We start from the raw sequence: 20,450 nt of genomic DNA, 5'->3' as shown, positions 1-20,450 counted from the left end.
TGCTTCACATTCTATAAGCTTATATTTTTCATTTTTTCACTAGTAGTAGGCATTTTAATTAATTCATCGAGAAATGGACATGTACTTGATTCTTGTGGACGTTTGATGAAATTATTGAAGGCGAGATGCTCTTGTTATTAAACAGTGTTTTGACGGCTTTGGTTTTGTCTTGATTGGTGCGAACTCAATCAGTACTTCATTGCCACTACCATGGTACATAAAATTGTGCGAGTTTGCATCCTCTTTGCTATGAGAGTGAGGTTTATACCAAGAATGATCTCAGCTTACACTTCATCATGTTTTCTTATTTGTGGAGTTGAATTAGTGTCTTGATTTGTTTCCAATAGAATGTGGTATTTCCTAATTATTGAAACATTAGTTCTAAGAAATTGTCACTCTACTGAAGAACTATATTCTTATGGATCACGTGATGATGCTCAATTAGGTAGTGCAATTTTACATGACCCTAGTTATTACCCCTAAAATCAACTGTGCAACTTGTTTCGCGGTGTTTTGGGCATAAATGTCTTTTTATATGCAAATTAGTATTAGTAGGAATATATCACATTCATTGAGATTTGGAAATGTACTTGATTTTTTGTGGACATGATGAAAATATGAAATTATTGAATATAGGATGTGTTTGGTGTAAAACTAAATTTGTAAAAACATTCTGGGAAAAGTCAAGTGAAAAATAGTGTTATGACTTCTTTGTTTTTTTTGTGGTTAGCAATTTGGACGATTTTTCCTGCTATGACATGGGAATGAGATTTTGTATCTGACTCTAAACCTTCAAGGCCTGAATTTTACTATTATTTGTCCAAAGTTCACTTTTCGCTGTGTACAATCTAATCCATAGAGCTTAGTGTTTGTTGAGTAAAGACTGTGTATCGACTATGTAGAGGAAGACTTTTAATATCCAATTTATGATACTCCGTCTGGCATGCTTAATGACAGATTACGTGTTTCTCAATTCGAGAGTCCCGAAAATGTGATATACGTTGGAAAGGTCTTCAGAAATTTGACTAATGTATTTAGATCATTACAAGGTAGAGGAATCGATGTTTTCCTGTGGAATTTGTTAATATAGCTTTATAGGTTTCCACTTAAATCTATGATCATATGCATTGTCGTTAAATTTCTTACTTCCATTTTCTTGATCGAAGTTAACCTGAGTTGTTTTGCATCTCAGGAGTCAGGATTGAGATTTTCCTGAATTATGGAGCAATTTCATTTATTATTTTTATTTTATTTTTAAATATTTTATGGGCCACACCGAAAAAGGGTAGTGCCCTTTTTGCATCATGCGCCTTAAGTGTGCCATGTGATATGTGTAAAGTGAGTCTTATACAGTTTGCCATGTGATATTTGTAGAATGAGTCTTAGGCTGTATTTGATTGGAGCTGTGGCAAATTCAAATTTTGTCACTATTTACTACTGACAAATTTACTATGTGACAATTGCAAATAATTTGTGGCAAATTAAATTTGTCACTGTTTGATAATATTGTGGTAAATATTATGTGCCCTGATTTGCAACTATTTGCTGCTGTTTGATTGTCCAAATTTGCCGCGGCAAATATTTCATTTTTTTATTTTGTGTGCTTTTAAAATATTTAAGATTTAAAAATTATAGCTACTCATATTTGTAAATGTATAACAAGTTCAAAGTGACCCCATTCAAGAAGAAAATGTATAACAAATTCAAAGTGAAGAAAATAGAGGAATGGATGATGAGGCATTTAATAAGAGTAAGGTAAATCTAAAATAAACGTAATTATGCATGTAGTAATTATGCATGTAGTAATTATACATATAGTAATTATTTATGTGTACAGTGATATATAGGACTTAAAAGAGAAAATCCGAGGCTTAAACGACCCGGCTATGTCGTTCTTATTGCACACCAAACGGTTCTGTTATGCGGGTGATCGAAGTCCAAAACGACAATGGCATTTATTTTGGGATTTGAACTTTAAAAAAACTTACCGATGTATCGTCGCCATGTCCAAACGCGCTGCGCCATTTAGGATTTTAACTTTGAAAAAATATGAAGTTCTATTTTTTGGCCTCTTGACTGGTGTGGACAAGTCGTTTGCGACTTAGTCCAAATGATGTGACCACATCGGTAAGTTTTTTTTTTTAAGTCCAAATCCCAAACGAAATGACCACATTGTTTGGGACTCAGTCCAGACGGTATGATCAGACAGTTTGGTGTGCAATATAAACGACCTAGCCGGGTCATTTAAGGAGAGATTGAGAGAAAATATGAAGAAGACCAACCTGGTTGAGCGCTCCTGATTGAGAGTGTTTTTTATTATTTTTTTTTTGTCGGGATTTTTTTTTTTGGTGGCAAATCCACTTATTTTGGTTGCAAATTTGTGTACAAAATCTCGTTGCAAAATTTACTCACCTTTCCCCAGAATAAATTTTGCCACCAAAATCATGGCAAATGACAACTTGTTGCAAATCCAATTTGCATTTGCCACGACTCAAAAAACAAACAAACAGTGGCAAATAAGTAAATAGTGCCATTTATTTGCATTTGCAACAGCTCCAATCAAACACAGCATTATACTCTTATCATAGATGATGATTTTTGGATGCAAAGTCAGTCAATATCGAATGTATATGCGTCCTTTTCATTCTTATATGCATCGTAAGCGTAGGATTGGCATCTATGTTTAGATATGACCTATCCTGAAAGCCTGTTACACCAAACAAATCGTGTTCGTATCGCAATTTATATTTATAAACATAATACATTCTTGTTAGCTTAATCTTGCCCCCGCACATGGGTCCTGTTTCTTAATTCTCTCATGGTGGAAGTCTCACATGTTTTAGAAATTTAATGGAATTCTTTCTCTGGATACTTTTTCAGTACATACAGAGAAGCAGTTGTGTGGACTCTGTCATTTCATCCTAATTACCTTACACGTTAATTTTGATATTAGGGGTCACAGTCTCACAGACAAGAATCTTATAATGTGTATTACCTGCCCAGGCCTTATTAGGGGTGGGAATTTGGCCCTAACGACCCTAATCCGGTCCTGACTGATCCGACCCTAAGTTCTATAAAGCCCTCACAACTAAAGCCCTCACAGAGTTTAGGGCAGGGCCGATCCGACCCTAAGGCTTTCTAGGGCAGGGCTAGGGCTAAGGTTCAAACATAAGCCCGATCTCCCTAATTTCAAATTCCCTAACCAAGCCCTAATTATAGTTTTACATTTTCACTATAAATACACGCATAATAATTGTCAACTCTTTTTTTTAAATATTTTAAATTAAAATAACATTGTCCTTTCAGTAATTTATCACTTACACCCAAGTGGTATTTCCAATAACTTGTCTTATATAAACAAAAATTTGTCAACCTATTTAGCCTACCTAATGAAAAAAAAAAGCACTAAATTTAATAAAAAATAAGACTTTATTCCTTTGATAATCAAATCAAAGTCTAGAACTTATTATTCTCAATTTATTTTCTCACTTACTTCTTATAAATTATATTTTTATTCACATCCAAACCAAGTCTAGAACTAAAGGTTTCTGTCCACACCATTAAAGCGAAATACAGAGCAGATATTTGTAACACAAAAACCTAAAAAACAACCTTTGTCTAAAAAATGGCATTTATAAAACGAAGAAAATATATAGGCTCGGCCCTAAAATCTGACCCTAAAACCCGGCTCTAAAGCCTTTAAAGAGGGCTTAGGGTAGGGTCAGGGCTTGAGATTTAGATTTGTGACCCGACCCAACCCGACCCGACCCGATCCTATGCTGACTTTAGAACCGGGACCGACCCGACCTTAATATCTAAAAGGCTTTTAAATGTTTAGGACCGGGCTAGCCCGACCCGGCCCATTGCTCACCCCTAGGCCTTACTTTGCTTCACATTCTATAAGTTTATATTTTCATTATTTACTACCTCCAACCACGTTGTTATCATCCTTCTTACCCTATTATTGATAAAATGCTGTAACTTAAGTTATTTTTGGTGATGATCTTATCCGTCCTATGATTACCCTATATTAGGATCTTGTTTTACTTTCCTTATTGTTGTTGGTCAATAATTTCAAACCTCATCTCTTATAAGCTCATTCAAGGGATTTTACGAGCTTCAGATCCATAAGTGCATGGCATTTTGCTGTTTTACCATGTTTTGTCATTTGTTATATTCAGAGTTTTGGTTACAGACTAAAGATCTGACAAGTGGTTATTCATATTTCGTATTCCACGCCTTTTTGTCCCTAGAAACCACCTTATTTGTATCAATTTTGGTGATGGTAGTAGAGGCCTTGGAAATTTTGCAATATGAGTTTATGATAGTTTTAAATTGCAGTTATGAGCATAGTACAAAATATCTCGATATATCGCGATATTTGGGGATATCTATCTATATTTTAGAAAAAGATATATAAATATCACGATATGTTTAGAGATATATATGACTGCAAATATCAGTGATATTTCGATAATATTTACAATATTTAGAAATATTTTACGATATTTGGAGATATTTAGCGATATTTTGTATATATAATAATTTTATTTAATATTTACCATTATATTTCAAATAAATATAAATAATATATCATGATATATCAAAAAATATCCACAATATATCTACAATATTTGTCGATATTTTAGATATATCTACGATATTTGCATATGAAACAATGTCAAATATCCTCAAAGAGAGAAATATATCCACGATACATATCCAGAAATTGAATATCGATAAATACCCATATCCTGATATTTTGTACTATGGTCATGACTACCCCTGTTGAAACTCCAAAGAATGCCTCTGACTCACGCTGATCATCGCATCCGCCTCTTAATGAAAAGATACTCTCGTCTATGTCTCAGAAGTCAGTTGCAGCACACCCTTGGCATGATCTTGAAATAGGTAACTAAATCTCTTGATTTTTAATTTTATTTTTTAATATCATTGTTGATATGAGTTCCCAAATTGATGTTAAGTTTGAGAGGTTTTTTTTTTTTTTTTTTTTTTTTTTTTTTTTTTTTTTTAATTAATTCTTGAAATATGACAGGCCATTCTATCTTTTCTATTTATTTATTTATTTGACACAGGACCTGGCACTCCAATTATTTTCAACTATGTAAGGGCACAACATCTTCTCAGAAGAGTTATTGGATGTTTGCATATAGTGAGATGATTAGCATGAATAAATTTTTATTTCCACAGTGAAGACTGAACCACGGACATGATTAGTAGTGTAGAAACTAACCAAAATTGAGATTGGGGAAAAAGAGTTAAACAGGCAAACACCTAGAAACACTAATTACATATTAACTGACTTAGTTACATCTCTGGAATTGGTTGCAATATACAGTTAGTTAAGATAAAACTTCTTCTGCAAGATGCTTGGCATGAGAGAACACGAACACACACACAGACACACTCATAGTACAAAATATCCCGATATATTGCGATATTTGGAGATATCTGTCCAGATTTCAGAAAAAGATATATAAATATCACGATATGTTCAGAGATATATACAACTGCAAATATTGGCGATATTTCGACGATATTTGCAATATTTGTGATATTTGAGGATATTTTGTGTATATAACAATTTTATTTAATATTTACCATTATATTTCAAATAAATATAAATAATGTATCATGATATATCAAGAAATATCCACAATATTTATGATATTTGTCAATATTTTGAATATATCTACGATATTTGCATGTGAAACAATGACAAATATCCCCAAAGAGGGAGATATATCCACGATACATATCCAGAAATTGAATATCGATAAATACCCATATCCTGATATTTTGTACTATGGACACACTCACTCACACAGACACACAGAGACGTTAACTTACTTTCATGATTTTTAACCTTTTAACTGTCACCTAAACAACCTCACTAGACTTTTCTCGATAGAGGTGTACTTAAACTTGCATAGAAACTTGGGCAGACTGATTCAAGCATCTTTCTTCTGCTATTGCATTTCATTTGAAACTGTTGCAGTGACTTCGAAACAAGGCCCAAAATATCTCCGATATATTCGATATATATCGTTTTTTTAAGTACACCGATATCGATATATCCGATATATATTGTTTTTTTAGTACACCGATATCGATATATTCGATATATATTCACTGAATATTGAATTTTTTTTTCCTGATATATATCGAAATTTCTGATATAACGATATATATCGACCGATATATACGATATATCCAATATAAATTGTTAACTTTGACCGATATTGTTAACTTTGACTAAATATTATTGACTTTGATAGATATATTGACGATATTTTTTATATAATCGACAATATTTTCGATATATCGACATACAAAATAAAATTTTGACTGGTAAAAAAAAATATATATCTCCTATATTTTTGATATATCTGATATATATCAGTTTTTGAATACACCAAAATATTCACCAAATTCGATATTTTAGGCCTGGCTTCGAAGAGCATTTGTACGCCTTGTTCTTTAGTAAATGAAGATGCAAAAGTCTGACTTGTTATTTAGTTTTTCCTTTGACACTGGAAAATAGGGAAGTTGAAACAACAGTCAGATACACCTTCTATTTCTTTCCAACAATTTGAATGATAGGAGATAACAGACAGTTAATAGATCATATAAATTCACTCATGGATCTCAAATACTGTCTCCTTACCAAAACCCTTTAAATTCCCCTGAATACTTCTCTGATTTGAGGAAGAATAACTAAAATATAGAAAATAACAGTAAAAACTGGAAAATGTGAAATGCCAATTTTAATAGTGTACTTGTGCTCATCCCTGCAAGTGTGTGTGCCCTCAGTGGGTGGGGGGTTATTTATGACTTTTGGGCTTCTGATATATACGGCAAATGGGCTATATCTTAAAATTATGTTGCCCTACAAAATAATTTCTGCAGGTTGTGGAAATTGGAAAAGGAAGTAAAGTGAAATATGAACTGGACAAAGAAACTGGAATGATCAAGGTAATTGTGATGTGTCTTAGTGGTTAACTTATTGCTGTATCAAGGGTTGATATTTTATATTCATTTAAGCAGGTTGATCGAATACTGTATTCCTCTGTTGTGTACCCTCACAACTATGGCTTCATCCCACGTACTCTCTGCGAGGATAATGGTCCCATGGATGTCTTAGTCCTCATGCAGGTCCTCCTCTTTTTCATCTTAATATCTTAATTACCAGATCATTTATATGCAACCTTGAGTAGATGTAGTGTCTCACTTACTTATAAGTGAAACTAATGTCTAATGTATTGATTTTCCAAAATATTATGATTTGCGGAAAATATTAGCTGGATAAACTCCCTTTTTTCTTGGTGCCCTCACATTTTGCAGGAGCCAATTCTTCCAGGAAGCTTTCTTCGTGCTAAAGCCATAGGTTTTATTGCCTATGATTGACCAGGTATATAATTCCACCATAGTAGGGTTATATGGGCTTTGAAAAAAGACTTTGGAGGATTCTAATGTCAATGAATACAGGGAGAGAAAGATGATAAAATCATTGCTGTTTGTGCTGATGATCCTGAATATAGACACTACAATTATATCAAGGAGCTCCCACCTCATCGGTTGGCTGAGATTAGACGCTTCTTTGAAGACTGTATCCATTTTGTGCACCATTTGCACCTATTTCTTTTTGAAGTTTTCTTTTGGATGTCATCATATTGTCCCGTGTTACTAACTCAGAAAGTCAACATCCATTTTGTTTTATTTAACAATTACTATTCAGACAAGAAAAATGAAAACAAGGATGTTGCAGTGAACGACTTCCTTCCCGCCTCTGCTGCCTATGAAGCCATCCAATATTCTATGTAAGGGTCCTCTCTTCTAAATCACTTGGTTGTATTTTTTATGTGAGTGTGTGTTGGAAGAAATTCCTATAATTGGCCATTTCTCTGTATAACTGTTCTCAAACCACTCTGAACATGCCCATTTACTTTGAGGTTCGATCTTGCTATTAGTACTTTTAGTGATTACCATGTCGGTGGGCATCTTAACAGTTATCAATCTAATATAGAATGGTTTGTGAATCAGTCTATTATACTGTACTCATAACTTATATAGAAAATGGTCATCTTTCTGGCCTATTTGCATTTGTAATATGGATACATATCAAAGTCATATCATATGCATACGTCCATCATGCATTCACATTACTAGGTCCATCTATTACTCACTAGTTCAGAGCACTATAAAATTTAGTAATTTTATCATACCTGTTTTCATACAATCATATACACATATATGACATAATGACATCGATGTGTGTTCGTTAGCGCATGAAATGGAGTTAAACCCTTGCTTAGTTGCTTATATGCCTCTGCCAAATCGCTTGCATAGCGCATTTACGTGTTTTCTTTTTCACTTTATGAAGGAATCTGTATGCATCATATATCATGGAGAGCTTGAGGAGATAGGTCAGTTCGATGTAATGGTGAGCTGCTTTTTGGAAAGTCTATTTTCATCTCATGTTGTGGCATGAATACTTTCAGTGATGATGGCGATGAATAGTTTTTAGAATCCTCATGTCAGACCGAATCAGCAGCTAATGTTTAAAAAGAGGAAAAAATAGCAAAAGTAAAAGGAAACAGAGCCGCCCAGTAACTCGAAGCACATAGACGCAACTTGTAACTCATGGTTTATTTTGTCATTCGAGGATGTGTACTGATTTCTGTATGGTATACTTTCCTAGTTCACTGTATTTGATGGAATAGATTTATGGATTTGGTACTTGCATTTAATACAACCAGGAACCTAAGTTTTCTACCAAAGGCACCACCTCACTTTACCTATATAACATGGTTGTAAGGGTTTGTTTGTAGATTAACTACTGTGTCATTTTACCTTGTTTAATCACAATCGCATCATATTTTACTTATTCTCCCCTCCCCACGCACACACCACCACCACATGCATAAATAAGAAAAAAAGATTTATGATAATGATTGCATGGTAATGCACTTACTCTATCACGAGCACATGATGCATAGCGACTGTGATTATGTAAAAGCATTGGATTGAATCCATTAGAAGCACTGGAAGTCTGACACTCACCTTTCACCATTAAACTTTGAATCACCATATCTATCTATATATATATATATAAAAGCTCGCGCACATTCTCTCTCCTCACCATATTGCTCCATTTTGCACTTCGAGCAATATGATTGGCTCCTAAAAAATCGGATAGAATAATAATTAGTGACACCTCCCCAGATTTGTTTAATTCTCCTTAATCTAGTATCAAATTATAATCACCTCCCTAACACATGAAAATTTCGGCCAATTTCAAAAGTATAGGGAGAATTAGAAGTTTTCGTTTTTTAAAACACCGGAAAAAAAATGGAAATAACAAAAAAAAAAAACCTACGTAATCTAAATTTCTACCCTAATAAAAATTTATGCTAGCCGAACTTGCATATTCTCCGGTCTGCTCAAGGTCATATTAGGAAATCAATTGACAGTTTTCAGAGAGTATTCATTAATAGAGTTTAATCCAGAGGTAAAGATGTGTCGGCTGCGTTTGTTCTTCTTTGTGACGTTAGTGTTAAGTGTGGCATGGATATCTTTAGCAAACACAGAAAACTAAGGAGAAATGGATGGATTTTGGTGTGGTATAACCCAAAAACCAACTCAATCAGGACATTTAAGAAGTTTCACGTTGAATATCATAAAGCATACACTTATATACAAAGCCTTCTCTCACCAAAAGTTATCAGTGGAATCATCCAGTCTGGCACATCACTGACATAAAAGAATGCGAAAGAAAAGAAAGGTAATTTGAGGTTACCAATATTACAATATTGCAATTAATTTATGCATATTCGTGATTTTAATGTGTTAGAGCTTTTTTTATCTGGGTTAACTCATTTATGTTACACTATCTTTATACGATCTATCTCTGTGTTGAAATTTTTTTTTTGGTAAAAATTGTTATTCTTTTATTAGTGTGTGGATATGATCTCCTTTGTGCTCTTTTGTTGCTTTTTAAAGAAAAAAAAACATAAGAGCATTGATGCCCAAGCCTCTTGGAGGCTTAAGGGGAGCCTCAAAGGCATTTGAGGTGTAAGCCTCAATGTCTAACACAACGCATTGAAGTCAATATTTGGAAAATACAAGTAATTAATGAAATCAAACTTAGAACTTGAAATATGAGATACTACAAGTGAAACGAATGAAATAATTAAAATACCTTTAAAATAACTTATGCTTCTTGCACTACCCGTGAGGACAATTTTCTATTTTTTTTTCGTTATTCACCCAGTAGCAAAGTAGATGTTTATGTTTCATTAAACGTCACTATGAGATGACATCAAAGTTGGATGCAGATGCATTATAGCTATTAAATTTTCATATATTTCTCTGTATTTTCTAGAGGTTGTCATGTCCCTGCTAAGTCGATACTAAGTCTTCAGTGTTAGATGGGATTTTGTTGCAACTTGATTGCCGAGCACAAGTATCAGTATCCTAGCATTTGGTCACTATAAATGTCCACATTAGTTCACACAGGGCAATTACCTTTGCCAGTAGTAGTGAACCGACTTCCCGATGGACAAAAGATGAAGAAACAGGAAACATTCCTTTTTCTTGGAACATTTTGTCTACATTCCTTTTAGAGTCTAACATTATTTTATGAAGTTATAATTTTTTTTGATGTTTGTAATATTGAGAGATGCAAATTACTTGAGTTTAGCAATTCTTTGCATATTGACTGGAAAAAAAAAAAAAAAAAAAAAAAAAAAAAACCTTCTATGATTAAATTTAAAAACCAAAATGCTGTTTCATATCATTTAAAATGGCTTTAGAAAATTGTTTCATGTTCTTACTCCTGATGCTTAGCTGAACATGTATAATTTGTAATTGAATAACAAGTGATCTCTTTTTTGAGTTGGACTTCAGATGAGTGCTCAAGTATTGTGTTGAATACTGATAAACATCGCTATTAGTAGAATATACTGATAAACATCGCTATTAGTAGAATGAAGGTTAGTTCCCTTAAAGGATCTTGAAGGTGATTCCCCCCTGTAATTCTATGTATCATTTGCTCCAAACATTGTATATATCAATCATGATAGGTGCTTTGATGATATTTATACACTATCATTTCAGGTTCCGTAGCCAGCATAATAAGGTTATACGCCATGGTATATAAATTTTTGATTTGTATCTAACAATCCAATAATGCTGAATTTGATATGGTCACTTATTATTGCATTTATTATTGAAACATAAAGTTCTGACTAATTTAAAGATGAAATGGGCAGTTTGAAGTTGTGCCTTTGTAAGGATGTTAAGCAAAAACTAAATGTGAGAACTGCGAAGCTTCCTACTTCGGTTTAGAAGGGGAAGAAGTCACGAGCCAGTACATGAGTTCCACAAGTATTTATATATCCTCCTAACAACAAGAAGAATAACCCATGCATTAGGTCTGTTCAATGCTGAATATATATAATATGTGCATGATACTCAACCTGATTATTTTGCATGTTCAACAACGCGGAGTTTTATAATTATTTTCTATCCATGGCTCACAACCCTATCTGTTTTGAGCTCTTAACTATTTTCTCCACAGTTGATTGATAGAATAAGTCAACAACTAATGGACTTAAGCAAGGTTGAGAAGCAGATTGCACGTGACTTGCAAAGGATGCTTAGGCATGTATTTTTCCTGTAGTTGTAAATGTAAGTTTATTGTTTTATGCCAAATTATAAAGTATATGTCACAATTTATTGGGTTGGAATTGGTTGGGACATTCCAAATAATAATTAATATTGATTCTATCATATCAAATGATTAACCTTATATAGAGTTAATAAGCCTGATTGTTAGTCATTAATCTTATAGCATATACCTTTTGGCATATAGGATGACAAATGTTTTAACATGATGGGTTCTTTCCTGGGTTGAGCGTCAGATGAAGAATCCTCTTTTGATGACTAAAGCTTATTTTACTCAAGACATTTCCCGGTGAAGGTGATGTTTTCTTGGATAGTTGTGGGGTTAAAGTTTTTCGGTATATGATTATATTACTGCTCCCTTAGGGAAAGCTCAGCCTTTTCAAGTGAGTTACCATCCATAATAGGATATTTGCAACACGCACCTTTTTTGATTTGCAACGCTTATTTAGCGTTAGTAAGTTTCCAACGTTAAATAAGCATTGGTAATGTTGTAAAGCGTTGCTTTATTTGGGTGAATTTCCGGAATTAATTGCTAACGCTTAAAAAGCGTTGGAGAAATGTTACAAACTTAAAAATTTCGCGAACAGAGGGAAACCAAAAATATCGAAATATAAAACATAATTTTTTTTTCTCTCCTCTCTCTCTCTCACCGCTGCATTATCTCAAGATCCCTAAACGTGAACTGTAGCATAATATGTGCAAAAGCAATGGTTCTTCTTCTTCTTCTACTCATCACCTTCTTCTTTATAAGTGGACCCCCCTTTTCTCAAACCAACAACAACAATGGTAATAATGCTGCTGCCAAGAAGATTTCAGGCAAAGACAATAGTAATGCTGCTTTAACAGAGGAAGAAGAAGAACCGCCTAGGAAAAAGTTCAAGTATATACCGGTATGTGCTCTTTTTTTTTTAAAGTAAAGAACACTTCTTTATGTTGAATTATCTAGTTTTTATTAAAAAAGAAGTGATCTTGGAAGAAGATAATCTTGAATTTTGGATTTTTGGTTTTGAAAGTTGATAAAAGAACATATTTTTCTCTTGAATTTTGATACATGTGCATATTAATTAAGGAATTTTTTAACAAGATCATGAAAGGTCTTAGATTTTCATTGTAGAATGTAAATAAGCCCAGTCTTATAGAGGAATATGAGACTTAATGGTTTGGATTAAAGCCTTGGGGGTTGATTTGGCATAGCTAAGCATTCTGACAGGATTGTTTTAGCTTTATTGAGTGTTGTGATTTTGTTACATTTCTCTTTTGACTATCAAAGTCCATAAGAGAAGAAGGAGTAAAGGAAGTTCATCGCTATTCTTGGTTCATACATAGAAAACTTAATAAAAATGATGTTTGGGGCTGCACTCCTACCTTAGACTCTAGCTGCAGAAGTACCACATGCGTAAACCAAGATTACCCTCTTGTCAAAAACCATCTTGATTATGATCTTGAATTAAGAAACTTAATATCTGGATAAGAAAAGAATGGTGTTCTTTGTTAACCAGTGACTAATAGATGTCAGTTCGAGGGGTGACGACTTTGCACTGCTTTTGTAGTATTGAAACTGTTATCCGAACCAACTTTTGAAAAAAGTAAGAGATTTGGTGTAAAAGATGGTTCCCTAATAACAAGAATGCTACAGTTCACGTTTAACATCTGGATCTTTTGTTTTTGGGTTTCATTTGTATCTCTGTTTCTTTTTTCTGGTAAAGATATAATGAAGATGCTATGCATGCTTAACATCTGTGGATCAATCTTTTGTCTACATGTAGTACCTAACGTGACATTAGTGTTTTCAATTGGGATTGATTCAGCATATACCTCTGAATCAGACACAATTGTCCAGACTCCTTTCATGACTCCTATACCCATGCCCAGCCAAAGTGTAATTGATCATAAAGATCCATCAATAACAGTTTTACACATTCAGTGTGCATTAGATCGAATTGTCTAGTTTTCCAAACCCGAGTTGAATCTCATTTGGGATAAAATCCTAATTTTAAGTCAGATCCACCTTAATGATCCAAATCAACTAAGTATAGGTTTAGTATGGTTGGTCGGTGGATCTATCCCAACCCGCTAAGCATCCTTAGTGCACATTGTTTCAGTTATGGAATTGCCTTGTTTGTCTTTTGACTCTTCTCTGTTTTTTGTTAGGATTACCGTGAACGTGTATGCTCTGCTCTGGAAAAGTATCATGGGACACTTGTTGGAGCTTAAAAGCGGTAACCCATGAGAAGGCCAAGTGGTGATACGCGGTCTGCAGAAAGTCCCGTGAAGAAAAAATTAAAGGAAGTTTATAATGATTCTGGGCATGAGAGGAAGAGCCAAGCACGGTCTAGGCCAAAGAGAAATGCCCCGTCATACAAGGATCCCTTGGCGGATTCCAAATTGGAGATGATAAAGAATATCAAAGCACACAGGATGGAAATAGAAACCAAGAAAATAGAAGCCATGGAATGGGCAAAGTAAATACGATTCTTTCTTTTTTCTCATGGAAGGCAATGGATATATGAATGAAAGGCAGCACAGATCACAACCCCGTTTTCTTACGTGTGAAGTTTTGGGGAGTACTCCTATATGCCAAAAGTTACAATGCGGGAAGTTCAAATCTGGTAGCTAATAGCCTCATGTCATAGAACAATGGGCCCATATTAAACCGTGTTGGATGATAGAAATATCAAATGCATCCTTTCCTTTTTATTAGTGGTAGACCTTCAAGTTCAAATTGAACATTCGATGAGTTGCTTCAGTGCTTGTAACTCCTTCAATTATAAGTGTGCTTCACTTTGTTTTGCTATTAGATCTTTTATATTGTTAGATCGTTTGTTGCTGGTAGTTTACTTCTTTTCGGATGCAAAATGTAGGTTCAGAGTAGACATTATGTTTAATGCGTTAATTAGTCTCGCCATAAATTAATTGGGGTTAATTGTTTTATAGATTTCTTATACGATTGTTGGATGCCAGCTTGCACATTAGAATGTTTTATCGACATGACCTCTTCTAATGTTATATATATATATATATATATATATATATATATATATATATGTTGGAGTTCGTAGTGTACACTTATGGAGATGTTAGGTTGCTAACTGCTTGTGCTTTGATATTGTCAGGGTGCAGGTAAATCAGCGGTTTTAAATAGTTTAATTGGTCATCCTGTTTTGGTAAGTAGCCCACACCAACTCTATTCTTTTGCGTTCAACATCATAACTCATACCTCAGCCATTGCTTAAATTGCTTAAATAGTTTAAATAGTTGTTGATTCATGATTAGGTGCTCCAAGAGCCCAAAAGTTATGGTGTATTAAAGGGCATTAATGGTATTAAAGTGGAGATCCCTCAAGGACACTATGTGAGTTTCAATCCTCCATTTGGCAAACAACAAAAAGGTTTTAAAATTCTTCTTAAACAGTTTTGTGTAATTTCCACTACAATTTGATTCTAGTAAGCCCCTCTTTGACTTTGGGCTTAATGGTTATATTGTATATATACTGGTATAAAATTTGGTTTAAATTCAAATGTGATTAGACTTGTTTCATAGTTTTCTACATTTGAAAATGCAGGAGCGACTTTCAAGGAATTGTTATGTCTCTTGAAAAGATTTTTCGTGATGGTAGTAGACATCTTGCAAATGCTTCTTCAAGAAAACAGACCGAATTGCGAATAGGGATTCGACCAAGTATTGCAGTTTGTATAGAGGGTCTTAAAGTTGTTTATGAAATGCACGAGTCTGAGTAAGTTGAAAGCCAATGTGCTCTCTCCGAATGATTCCCGCTTTTGTTTCGTGTAATTCTTTTGAGCCTCTTGAAAAATCTAAGAAGTGTTTCATAATATGTTAAAACTATCATTGTGATGCTAGAAGATGTATCACAAGAATTGGTTAGTGGGTGTGGTGCACAAAACCATCTATTATCCTATGTCTGGAGCTCCTATTACAGCTTATTATCAACATTCTCTCTTATTCAGAGGACTGCCTTTAACCCTATCTAACCAATAGACAAATACAAGTTTATGTTTACTTTCTTTTATACAAATGCCTATTTTAGGAAATTTTTGTACTCTCACTGTTCTTTGTTCCAAAATGACGGTTGTCTAATTTTGTTCATTTTCTTGGACTTTTTTTTTGGGAGAAAAGAAACAGAATTTAATTTCTATTGTCGGTTTCTGACTTCAGTTATGGTTTTTAGGTACCTCCTCAAATTATCTATTGTCTCTTCTCTTACGTCAAAGATACCACCACCTAGGTACGTCCCTTCAATTGTATTATTTAACTTGTTCATTTTCAGCGTATTAGTTTTGTTGACATTGTGGAGCTTCAAGAAAATAAGATGGTTTTGTGGGGCATATCTGTTAGATTTTTCTTCTTGTTTATTCTTCTATTAGAATTGAGCCGTCAGATTTTTTGCAATGCATATCTTCTAGTTTTGAATCTATGTACCAGGCAGAGCTCTGAATGTGCTTCTCTAACCATCTTCCTAGTTTGTTAAGAACTTAAGATCCTGTGTAATGCTTCTTAGTCCTTTGCGCGGCTTGTAATTTTTTTTTTTATCACTGGACTATTTCCTTCCAAAGTCTTTGGTGATGTTGGTGCACTCCGACAGCTCTTGATTGATCAGCCAAATATACCCAAAGAAGAAGGTTTGAAATAAGTATTTATATCCAATCCTTTGAACCTTGTAGTACTGACACACTTTATAGTTACTTTTGTTTACTTGGCTTTGGAAGCTAAGAAGAGCTTTACTAAGCTGTTTCATGGGAGGTCTTATATCATGATTGCTTATTATGGACTTCTTTGGGCTATTAGCTTGCTCAATCTTGCTTGGTGTGCTTTTCAGGTTTGTCATTTTGTTCACTTTGACTTCATAGTTTTATAATAATGGATATTGTTATGTGTTGAAACTTTGTTTAGAGTATGATTTTAGCTTTGATAATGAAATTTAGTTTTAAAGTGGATAGTGAGTTTTATTGATAAATGTCATTCTTGGTTTACTTACTTTTACTTAGTAGCCATGAGGTAGTGCTAGTGATCAAAATATGGGTGATTTAGGAATTCATCAGAATCGATAATGGTGTACATTGTGTTATTACTATCTTCTACTTTTATAAAAAAAAAGTATGTACCGCTATGTTAAAGAGTTGTGTCTTTTCACATCAACCCCGTTTTGATAAAGATTAAAGTTGGTTCAAATATTTGCATATCCTTTATCATGGTATCTCGCATGTTTATGGTTTTCGATTCTTTCTTTTTAATGTATATGGGGATTAGCCGTGCCATCATATGACCTCGTGTGGATTAAAATCAACCTCGATAAAGATAGAGAGTAGTATATATATTTTCTTATCCGGGTGAAAATGGTGGCTGAACTAATAATCTTTAACTTGACCTCTTTAACGCCTCATTACTTCTTTGGGCTTTTAAAAAATTCCTCGAAGGTCCGTGTATAAAGTATATGCATGCAATATTGACCAATTTCAGCTTTTCTCGATGTTATTATGTGGTGGGAAAAATTGTTGGTTTTTATGAACATTTCAGATGCTCCCATAGCTCTTATTCAATCGTATATCCTAAACTATATCTTATGGTCGGTGTCTCGCTTTTAATTGTTGATTTGTTGATGCAGCCATGGGAATGCACCAATGGAAAGGAATTTTCATGGAATCTTCTCTCTTTGTTTACAACTTCTGGAATGCTTTTCTTGGAAATAAGCTTGTTGGCCTTTCTACTCCAAGGAAGCTATGCTAGTGGGTTGGACGATTAACATGAACTTTTGTTATTTCAGAATAATCCTATCCGTCGATATACTTCTCAAGGTACTTGTTTTGTCTTGCCGCAGAGCGGACTCAAACTTTCTGTTTTCAAGATTACTTAGATGTCACTTATCATCCCTCATGTTAATTAGGGTCATGATCCTTCTAGCCGTCATTCTTAGTTCATTTTTCTTCCGCGGGTATTGGTTGGACAATCGACATAACAAGTTAGGAGTGGGATTAGTGTATTCAGGAAAGGTGTAATCACTTGGTCCAGTTTGCATAATAACAACTTGTTTTGGTTTGTTGTAATACTAGGGCACGTATCTGTTATATGTCGGAAGTTGATACGGAATACGACGTGTCGTTTATTTAGTGGAGGTGTAGAGTGATCTACCCTACTGCATAGTTGAGGCGATCTTAGAATGTATTAAGAAATGATGAGAAAGTGACCATTGATTTTTCACATGTGAGAGTATGGGGATGACAAAAATCCCACGTGTGAACTTTGCCTACCAAACTTTTAGTATCTCTTGTCCTCATTGAGCTCTTCTTCTATGTCAGAAATTCAGAGAACATACCCGCCATTTTCAGGATAGCTTGTAGCAAGTTCAGCTGTAACTAAGGCTTCTGGAACACTCCAAAGTAGAGGAAAAATTAAAAACCAAGCAAAGATAAAAGGGGACCCCCTCCCGCCTTGGATCAATCTTCAACCCCAAAAGGTCCTCCGGAGATTTCATAGAAGATAAGAGCAATAAGGGGGTAAAAGTGTTAGTTTTGGATTTGCTTTCATAGTGGCTTCCCGGGCATCGAAGTTCCATTCAGTTCTTCTTCACCCATGAAACAAAACCTCCAAATCAACTAGTATAGCAACACGGTGAGGATGGACCGTAGGTTCCGGATCTCGTAGAGGAAAAAGTGTAACGCCAACATCGCCTTCCGCATTTGTTACAAACGAAAAGCTAATGAAAGCCTACAAATGGTAGTATTAAGGTCTTATCAAGTCCACCGTGGATGCGAGTATGGGGTACATCAATTGGTGATGCCCACAACAAAACCACATTACAAATGCACCAGTCCTTAAAAGTGGAGTATCTTATCTTGTTGTTAGACTTCATCATCCAATTTAGTCATTACTAATCTTAAACTCCATTTATATGCCTGTTGATGAAATACTAGTTACTTACTTTTCTTTATCCTGATGGTTTATAAATTTCATTCCATAGGTTTGGGATACAAGGCAACGTACTTGCTGCAATTCTTTTGACGCCCATGAAGAGTACATTTCTGATATGACTTATGTGGCGGATTTATTGAAACTTTTGGGAACGAGGTAGATCTATTTTCTTTCATATTTATGATATTACGTCGTTCTTTTATGCAACTCTGGCTTGCGTATATGTTTTTTATTGAGGAATGGATAAATTGATTCATGATGACAAGGGCAATGCTACTATTTCTAATGATGGTGCTACTATTATGAAACTTCTTGATGTTGTTCATCCTGCTGCTAAGATTCTTGTCGATATTGCCAAGTCTCAAGAATCTGAGGTATACAATAGAAAACAAATTTACAAATTTTACAAATTAAAAATTTACTAATTTTAGTAAATTTACAAATTTACTAAAAGAGTGAAATTTTTATATTTATTTATTAGAGTGGGTTATGATGGTTGCATTACTACAAAATTTAACAGCTTATACTTTAGAGAAGATAATGACATTAACAAGGACATTGTCTCAGAAAAAGTTGAGAGGGTATCATTAATAATTGTATTGGTTAGGTTTTAGGAATAAATTTGGAATTCACTTGTAATATTAATGACCGGATTTATTGTTTACAGGTGGGTGATGGAACCACTAGAGTAGTTCTTTTTGCGGAAGAGTTTTTAAAGGAGGCCAAACTTTTCATTGAGGATGGTGTCCACTCAAAGTCTTATACGTAGTTTTCGAGCTGCTTCCAATTTGGTAAGAAATTTGGATCTTTTGGTTTGATTGGATGGATATGTTCATGACAAATTTTTCTAGAAGCCATGAGTTTGCTACTTGTATTTCAGGTAATTAGCAAAATTAAGGAACTTGTTGCGAGTATAGAGGGGAAAAGTATGGAAGAAAAGAAGAGTTTGTTGGCAAAGTGTGCTGCTACCACACTATCTTCAAAGTTTTTTTTTTTTTTTTTTTTTTTTTTTGATAGGAAAGACCTCACTCTCTTCAAATCTGATTGGTGGTGAAAAAGAATTTTTAACATCTATGGTTGTGGGCTCAGTTATTTCAATTGGCAACTATGATACACTGTTTATTGTATTCTTGTATTCATTGTTTATTGGAGGTTTAGCTGGTCTCGCTACAAAATATGAAAAATTATTTTTTTTATTAGCAACCCATCAGCAACGGTTTATAACCGTTACAAATGAATTTTAAATTATTTTTTTTAAAATTAACTAATAACTTTGCAACGGTTACAAACCGATGGTAAAAATTTTAACAAATTACCAACGCTTAAAAAGCGTTTGTGAAATAAAAAACCGTTGCAAAGGTTTTAAATATGTGTACGAAATAGTTATAATAAGTGTTGGAAAGTTCTGTTTGCAACGCTTTTTAAGCGTTGGAAATTTCTGTTTGCAACGCTTTTTAAGCGTTGCAAATATTTCCAACACTTTACCGACGCCATATTTGCAACGCTTAAAAAGCATTGCGAAAATTATTAGCAATGCTTTTTTGCTGTTGCAAATAGCCTGTTATGGTGTAGTGCTCACTTTTTTTCTAATAATAATCCGTAATGTGTAAGATTTGTGATCTATGTAAAAAACAATATTGCCGGTTAATCATCCCTTGGAAGCCTAGGATTTGTTTTTGTTATATAATCAGTAAGTATTACATAATTTTGGCTTAGGTCGTTATTTTCTTTACATAAACGATGTTGCTTACACAATCATCTCGAATATGTATTGCTTACTAGATTTGTGGTATAAAACCTCTGCCGAAGGATCTACA

The 20,450-nt window shown here is 34.1% G+C and overlaps 2 protein-coding genes and 1 long non-coding RNA gene across 8 annotated transcripts; all 3 read left to right on the top strand.

Annotated features, from left to right (window-relative positions):
• Positions 1 to 6,921: 6,921 nt before the first annotated feature.
• On the top strand, positions 6,922 to 8,588 carry LOC147488686 (soluble inorganic pyrophosphatase 4-like; the record flags this gene model as incomplete). Its single annotated transcript, XM_086570746.1, is given in 7 exon segments — positions 6,922 to 6,996; positions 7,069 to 7,176; positions 7,366 to 7,410; positions 7,412 to 7,432; positions 7,510 to 7,630; positions 7,760 to 7,841; positions 8,405 to 8,588. Coding segments are annotated over 7 exon segments (495 nt in total), but the record flags the coding sequence as incomplete, so codon positions are not given.
• A 3,774-nt stretch (positions 8,589 to 12,362) lies between these two features.
• LOC147488685 (uncharacterized) lies at positions 12,363 to 16,093 on the top strand. 5 transcript variants are annotated; one of them, XR_015201883.1, is made up of 6 exons: positions 12,363 to 12,599; positions 13,861 to 14,171; positions 14,823 to 14,873; positions 14,965 to 15,060; positions 15,272 to 15,442; positions 15,896 to 16,093. XR_015201883.1 is itself a non-coding variant. In XM_086572301.1 (6 exons), exons 2-5 carry the CDS (start codon positions 14,163 to 14,165, stop codon positions 15,373 to 15,375), a joined length of 279 nt encoding a protein of 92 aa, XP_086428427.1. In that variant the 5' UTR covers positions 12,363 to 12,599; positions 13,861 to 14,162; the 3' UTR covers positions 15,376 to 15,442; positions 15,896 to 16,093. The 5 variants fall into 5 exon arrangements, 4 of the variants coding, with proteins under 4 accessions (XP_086428427.1, XP_086428425.1, XP_086428428.1 ...); XM_086572301.1 differs by having other exon boundaries at positions 14,983 to 15,097; XM_086572302.1 differs by lacking the exons at positions 12,363 to 12,599; positions 13,861 to 14,171 and adding an exon at positions 14,178 to 14,318 and having other exon boundaries at positions 14,983 to 15,060.
• Positions 16,094 to 16,284: 191 nt separating this feature from the next.
• On the top strand, positions 16,285 to 19,642 carry LOC147488684 (uncharacterized). Of its 2 annotated transcripts, XR_015202292.1 has the most exons (6): positions 16,285 to 16,346; positions 16,434 to 16,543; positions 17,330 to 17,519; positions 18,683 to 18,789; positions 19,301 to 19,424; positions 19,514 to 19,642. It is a non-coding gene; the product is annotated as an uncharacterized LOC147488684 (long non-coding RNA). The 2 variants fall into 2 exon arrangements; XR_015202291.1 differs by having other exon boundaries at positions 16,291 to 16,543.
• Positions 19,643 to 20,450: the final 808 nt, after the last annotated feature.

Source organism: Coptis chinensis, chromosome 7 (assembly GCF_015680905.1).
Source record: "Coptis chinensis isolate HL-2020 chromosome 7, ASM1568090v1, whole genome shotgun sequence".
Classification (NCBI taxonomy): Eukaryota; Viridiplantae; Streptophyta; class Magnoliopsida; order Ranunculales; family Ranunculaceae; genus Coptis; species Coptis chinensis.
Note: the sequence above shows the minus strand (reverse complement) of the source record. Positions and strands in the feature narration are given on the sequence as shown.